This window comes from Tachysurus vachellii, chromosome 6, assembly GCF_030014155.1.
Source record: "Tachysurus vachellii isolate PV-2020 chromosome 6, HZAU_Pvac_v1, whole genome shotgun sequence".
NCBI lineage: Eukaryota > Metazoa > Chordata > Actinopteri > Siluriformes > Bagridae > Tachysurus > Tachysurus vachellii.
Genome location: NC_083465.1, coordinates 31,945,634 through 31,953,558, shown reverse-complemented (window position 1 = coordinate 31,953,558; position 7,925 = coordinate 31,945,634). Strand labels below are relative to the sequence as shown.

Below are 7,925 nucleotides of genomic sequence, written 5' to 3'. Positions count from 1 at the left end.
GAGGCAAGGTGAATCAAGAGTGGAAAGTCTGTTGGTCCAGATGACATACGTGTAGAGGTGTGGAAGTGTTCTCGTGCCGATCTTTAAGAACAAGGGTGATGTGCAGAACTGTAGCAACTACAGAGGTATAAAGTTGATGAGCCACACAATGAAGCTGTGGGACAGAGTAGAGGAAGATAGGCTAAGAAAGTGGATATTTGTGAGCAGTAGTATGGCTTCATGCCCAGAAAGAGTATGTATGATGCAGTTTTTGCTCTGAGAACGTTAATGGAGAAATACAGAGATGGTCAGAAGGAGCTTCAATGCGTCTTTGTGGATTTAGAGAAAGCGTATAACAAGGTGTTAAGAGAAGAGCTATGGTACAGTATGAGGATGTCAGTAGTGTCCGAGAAGTACATCAGAGAAGATCAGGATATTTATGAGAGGAGTATGACAGCAGTGATATGTGCTGTAGATCAGACAGAGGAGTTCAAGGTGGAGGTGGGGCTACATCAAGGATCGGCTTTGAGTTCATCCTTGTTTGCTATGGTGATGGACACGATGACAGATGAAGTCAGACAGGAATCGCCATGGATAACAATGTAGATGACATTGTGTTCTGTAATGATAGTAGGGAGCAGGTGGATGAACACCTGGGAAGGTGGAGGTCTGCTTTGGAAAGAGGAGGAATGAAAGTCAGTCATAGTAAGACAGAATACATATGTTTGAATGAGAGGGAGGGAAGTAGAACAGTGAGGATACAGAGGGCTAAGATGGTGCAGGAGTTTATTTGGGGTCAACCATCCAGTGTGATGGGGAGTAGGTAAAAGAGGTTAAGAGGTGAGTGCAAGTGGGTTGGAGTTGGTCTAGAAATATGTCAGGAGTGTTGTGTGACAGAAGAGTTTCAGAAAGCATCAAAGTAAAAGTGTACAAGACAGTAGTGAGTGCAGCTCTGCTGTATGGGTTAGAAACTGTAGAAGTGAGGAAAAAACATGAGGCAGAGATGAAGATGTTGAGGTTCTCTTTAGGAGTGACAAGGATGGACAGGATTAGGAATGAGCACATCAGAGGGACAGCTCAGGTTGGCTGTTTTAGGGACAAGGTCAGAGAGACTAGATCGAGATGGTTTGGACATGTACAGAGGAGGGAGATGGTTATATTGGTAGAAGGATGGAGATGGAGCTGCCAGGTAAGAGCTCAAAAGGAAGAACATAGAGGAGATATATGGATGTGTTAAATGAGGACATGAAGGTAATTGGTGCAAGAGTAGAGGATGCTGAGGATGATTCATTGTGGTTTGTTCCAGACATTTGTTTTTAACTGAGAATTAAATTTGCAATTGTATTGTGAAAAATATTCACCATAATGCTTTATTTCATCAGATCTGGTTCAGCTGTGGTTTGGACCAGGATGGTCTTCAGTTCCTCCTCTTCTGTCCCCAGTGAGAGTTTGGTCCTCAGTGCAACTCAGAGTCTTCTGAGTGCTCGACTCACAAACCTCATTGACTCTGTAAAAGTGCTGAACTTTACCTATGAGAGTATGTATTAATTTCTAATAACACAATCACATACTATATAAAACTGTATCAGGCTTTTAATTTTTTTTTACCATCATCATTCTAAAGCACATTTGATTTGTTCCATAGAAACATCAAACACCAACTATGCAGTCATCTTCATATTCAACATCAGTAACATCAACATGTCAGAGAACCTCAGGAACAACACTTACATCATATTAGCGGGTATCATCAATAACGCTGTGAGTGTATATGAGCAAATGCTCAACAATACTAGAAAATGTCTATAGAACATTACTTAGATAGATTAGATTGCTGAGGTGAACTCTTTCTCAAAGTGCACGAGGCATTCCATTCATAAACAAATGGATTATTTTATCACCACAAAACTGTTATTAGATTAATCATCGGGACACTGTTGGGTTTCTGTTTGGATAGTATCTTAACCCTGAGTTTAGTTGCTGGTGAGCAGGGAGTTTTGAAATGGGAGAGGTATCACCCTCACTTCACATTTCTCCACAATAACAGTCATACAGAGAAAAAACGAACAGCACAGAAACAGATAGCACAGAAACTGCCACAAGATAATGATCACACTTAAACCTAGTAGACTAGATCTAAAAAAAAACTCATGAAACACCTTCATATGAGCCATTGCCCACTACTGTTCAGTGTTACATCAAAAATTAATTTAATGCTAAACACAGACAACACCAAACCTGACTAAATATTATTAATTTGTTAATATTAATAAAATATTATTAATAATATAATAACAGATTCATTATTAAATATAAAATGATGTCTGAAAATCCTTGTTTCAATAAAATAAAATCATTATACAAACAGTACAGTGGGATACTTTTGTATTTTAATTTAAGATAATTCTTTGTCTTTCTGTCTTCAGCTAAATACGCTTCTAAATATACCTGGTGCAGAAACATTCACACCCTATAGTATTTCTTTCACGTAAGTTCAAAGCACTATTCATTTATCTGTTCAAAAAATATTTTTTGTAATTCTCTTTATACAACAAATTGTATTCTGACTTTTTTCTACTATTAACAGGAGTTCACAAAACAAGGTTGATGGTGACATGAATTACATCTTCAAAGATGGAGACACCAAAACACCAGCAGCCTTCCTCAATAAGCTTACACCTGTGTAAGTGTCCTATTATGTCCCATTTTATTCAGAGATTTATCACACTGTGATAACTGTCAGCTTATTCAGGTATAATTAATGACAGATTTTATGATAACTTTACTCTCAGTCTTTATCTGCTCTCATTTTCATTGGCCCTCATATGCCTAATGAGAAGCTAACTACTCATCTTTAAATTTATTTAAAATTTTTTTTTTAAATTACAAATTTTAAATTGTTTATTAAAATTTTATTAAATTTTTTATTCATTTTTTTTTTCTTTTTTTTTATCCTACATCAGATTGGGGAATGTTATGATATATATTCGTCTAGTTTTTAAGAATTTGACCAAAGTACCTAGTGAGGCAGATGTTCTCAATGCTGCTAATGCTCTGCTGGATGCAAAGATCAGAAGAGCACGAGATCTTGTAACACAAAAACTGAGTGATCCTGTGAGCATACAGGATGTCACCTATCAGAGTGAGTCTAGTTTATTAATCTCCCTAAATTAGAATTAAAATATATTAACTGTAATGTGTTGAATATAATTCTGTTTATTATCTACCTTTCAGAAATTGACAACAACTCATACATTATAAGCTTTGGCTTCCAAATCAGCAATGTGACAATCTCCAAGGACATTCAGCTGAGGAATGAAACATATTCTTTAATCCAAAACACCATCAACAGCTTGGTATGTGTTAGCAACTTCTCTTCGTCCCAAATTATTTTACACTCTAAAATAATAAATAAATAAATAAATAACTAAATAAATAAATAAATAAATAAGACCATTTAAAAATACTAAGACCACTTTTTTCTCCCTCTTTTTTAGCTGAACAATATTCTGAATGTCAAAAATGCAACTCAATTTGTCTTCCCACAAGCAAACTACACGTAAGTATCTTCATTTTACATCTCATCTTGAGTGCCACTTCACAAAACTGATTCACAATTCAAACATTATCTTTAAGGAATAAAATACAAGTTGTCATTTTGAATAAATATTTCTCTGCTGGAGCCATTATAGTAAACTGGAAGGTTTTGAAAGATTGAGTAATATGAGCCAATTTTTCATCATTAGTTGATGAATGGTGAAATGAATCAAGATCTTGTGCAGATGGTCACCGATTAGTGGTAAGGAAATGGGTTCCTGATGGAAGATTATAGATTCAAGCCCCAGTCCTACAAAGCTGCAACCGCTACCCCAGACTGTTCCAGGGATGCTGTATACTGGCTGACCCTGTTCATATATACATGATACATAAAAGCTGCTTCTTCTAAGAATACAAGCACCAGGATAGTATTAATAGAAATAATTCATTTAAAATATGAACTGCCTTAATATTATAGAAATATTCAGAGACATGTTGGATATAACTGTAGATTTATTGTTAAATTACAGGCAAACTCAGAAATGTAGAAGACAATTAGTCAGGTGATCATCAAACAAGCTGAACTGGGCTTAAGCTTTGTATTTCTTGGCTCAGGTCATAATAATTCACTTTTTATTTTTTACTACAAAAACAAATAAAAATAACAGGATAACTTAGAATGTTCTTACACAATACAAACAGAAAAAAAAATATAGTACTTGAGATTGTTTCTCAGCCTATTAAAAATATAAAGTTGCCCATTTAACTAACAGAGCACAGTCCAAGGAACCCTGAGCACCTGATATATTGCTGAACTGCAGCCTTCCTAAGTGAACAAGTTGATGTTTATCTCCAGGTGAATACTTGGACAGAGAGAGAGAGAGAGAGAGAGAGAGAGAGAGAGAGAGATAGGTAGATTGATAACCTGAACTGATCAAATTACAAAGAAAACAAAAGCTCTGTAGTAAACCTGCAGGATCTTGTCAATGTTAGGTTTAGTGATAAAACCAAAAGAGGAACGAGTTTCAAGTTTTCCAAAGACCTGCCTTTAAAAACACATTCTTGGGCTCTACAATGAAATGATTATCTGTCATGTGTATTTTAAATGTAGGAAATACACTCAATTTATATTTTTCCTTTCCTCCAGATTTAATGGTACAGAAATTGTGGCTAATTCAGAATACGTCTTTGTGGAAGGTGACACCAAGTGGACACCGAGTGGATTTCTATATGCAATACTCAACATTAGCGGTCTGTCGACCCTCACTACTCCTGCTGCTCAAACAGACCCCCCTGTCCACGTAGTCCTGAGGCCCACAGTCCAAGCACAGAACACCACCACTGGTGGAAATTCTGCATGGATCCTGGGCATCATTATCCCCTGCAGTATAGTCATTATTCTCATACCCTGCTGGATTCTACTCTGTGTAAGTGTCACCAAAATCGCTTGTAATCCATATAAATTTAGGATGCTCTTTGACATGACATAAATATTCTTACTTTTATATGTCAATATTTTTTTGCAAAACCTAAGATATTTTTATTTAAGATAACTTTGTTTTTTTTGATTAAAGATGTTATTTTACAACAATAAAAATAAGCATAAATATCTAATCAGAATCTCTCCTCTACTCCCCCTTGTCTCTCATTTTTTAACTTCCTCCCTGTATCTCTCAGTGTCTGCTCTGTGGCTGCTGTGCTGGTTTAAGGAGGCGCTACAACAGAAGACGGTCCTACAACGTCCAATATGCAACAAGAAATGGACTCTTTTAAAAACAGATTATATGTAAAATAATGTCTTGTATCATTGGAATTTATTGGAATCTATCTATCTATCTATCTATCTATTTGTTTACTTATTTATTAATATAGCATTTAACATTTATTAGCAAAGAGTTGCTGTTCTGAATTACTAAAATTAAGCTTCATACTGAAAATTACAGAGAATAATTAATTGGATAATGTATATATTTTTCTCAAATGTGCATACATATATAAATATAAATATGTGCATAATATATAAAAATATTATAAATATTTCACCTGTTTATTAATGACTTTTTCAATAAAGCTTAACAGGAATCATATAGATTTTCATGTAACACCCAAACCCATTTAACACCTCAGCAGACGTCCTTAATGTCAAGTCAAGTCAAAAGTCAATAAAATTTTACTGTCATTTCAGCCATATAAAGCTAAAACAGTACATAGTGAAATGAGTACATTTACATCCACTACTGCAGAGAGATTTACCAACAGCCTTGCAGAATTATTGTCCATGATTTTATCGCCATCTGATCCAGCAGAACTTGGTCAGGTGACTGACCATTTAGAGTTAGTGTTTCGCTACATTCTTGATATTGTAGCTCCACTTAAAAGGAAAGTAATTAGAGAGAAAAAACTCGCACCCTGGTACAACAACAACACACAAACTTTAAAACAATCTGCTAGAAAATTAGAACGTAAATGGTGTCAAACTAAATTATCAGTATTTCAGTTAGCATGGAAGTAAAGCCTTCATAGCTACAAAAAATCTCTTAGTGCTGCTAGATCAGTGTATCTCTCTAACCTTATTGACAATAACAAAAATAATTTTTATTTAATACTGTAGCAAAATTAACTAGAAATTAAAACTCTGTCGAAAAGCACACACCATCTATTTGTACCAGTATTGACTATATGACTTATTTCAATCAAAAAATTTATATCAGGCATAAAATTTAGACCATTATACCAAACAACTTGAGAAATAAAGCCATTTTTTTAATTTTTTAAAAGCCAATATTTTTGTTTTTAATCAGTATTTAGACCATTTTAATCCCCTTCAAGAGACTGACTTCTTTTCACTTATTTTTATTTTCTCTTCAAAATTCTCAACCTGCATACTGGATCATTTACCCACAGATACTACCAGTCACTATCGAACATATTCTAAAGATAATAAATTATTCCCTTAGCACTGGCTATGTGCCAAAATCTTTTAACCTTCATATTGTCCCTGGGTTTTTTTGACCCCGCTGGAAGAATTTAATGTGTCATAACTTGGGTTTTCTTCCACATATCTGCCAAAAATTTTGTTCATTGTTCCAAATTATGAACTTTGCAAAATTGATTTTGTCTATTTTCATTGAACTATGTGTTCAGACTAGTATATACTACGCGTTTTTGATCCGCTTGGGTCATTTTGACCCGGCTACATTTAGTGGGGCCATAGGTCACACTTTTGCCCTTTTCAGCGCAATGAACATAAATACAGACACAAAAATGCACATATAAAATGTCCACTAAGACACGCACCCAAAACACACACTTACACCCCCCCACACACGCACATGCACACACACACAAACACAAATTGTGCATTTCATTAGGCCTCCAGAAAAGAAAAAAAAGCCAAACATTTGTAAATATTTCACACTTTTGATATGCCTTCGCCTAGCAGAGGGCAAAATATGATCTACCGAAATGATGCCACACACACACACACACACACACACACACACAATCAAACACTGTTCAAAGCATTGGGCATTGCAATTCAGTTGGCCTCCAGACAAAACAAAAGCTACACATTTGTAAACATTTCACACACACACACACGCACTCACGCGCACACACACACTCATACACACACACACACTCATACACACACACACACACACACACAAATTGGGTATTGCATTTCATTAGGCCTCCAGAAAAAAAAAGCTACACATTTGTAAATATTTCTCACATTTGATATACCTTTGCATTGCAGAGGGCAAAATATAATCTACCGAAATGATGCTACACACACACACACTCACACACACACACACACACACAGGCATAGCAATTCATTAGGCCTCCAGAAAAAACAAAAGCTACTCATTTGTAAATATTTCACACTTGTTAGATGCATTTGTCCAGCTGGGGGCAAAATCTGATCTACCAACAAGCTTTACACACACACTCACACACAGACACAGACACACACACACACAAGCATTGGGCATTGCAATTCATTGGGCCTCCAAAAAAACAAAAACAATCATTTGTAAATATTTCACACTTGTTATATGCATTTGTCCAGCTGGGGACAATATCTTCTCTTCTCTTCTTCTTCTACCAACAATCTTTACACACACACACACACACACACACACACACACACACACACACACACACATGTTGTGTTTTCATATTCAAATCATATTTGTTTCCTCTCTCTTATTTATGAATTTAGTTGCATCAGTCAGCTTTGGCCTGGAGATTTGCTGAGTAATGTTTGACATTTATCAGTCAGTGCTTATCCAAAATAATATTTAATAATTTCTGCTTATTTTACTCAAAACATGGCAAAATTCCATAAGGGTTATCATTTATAAATTAAGTATAATAAAAAAAAACATAAGGAGGTAAACAAAGTT

The 7,925-nt window shown here is 35.4% G+C and overlaps 1 protein-coding gene across 1 annotated transcript; it reads left to right on the top strand.

The window, feature by feature from the left end:
• Window positions 1-569: 569 nt before the first annotated feature.
• Window positions 570-5,332, top strand: LOC132847763 (uncharacterized). Its single transcript, XM_060873301.1, has 10 exons — window positions 570-640; window positions 1,362-1,516; window positions 1,625-1,740; window positions 2,406-2,467; window positions 2,567-2,662; window positions 2,943-3,121; window positions 3,214-3,335; window positions 3,477-3,538; window positions 4,664-4,943; window positions 5,194-5,332. Exons 1-10 carry the CDS (start codon window positions 570-572, stop codon window positions 5,287-5,289), a joined length of 1,239 nt encoding a protein of 412 aa, XP_060729284.1. The 3' UTR covers window positions 5,290-5,332.
• The last annotated feature ends 2,593 nt before the right edge of the window (window positions 5,333-7,925 follow it).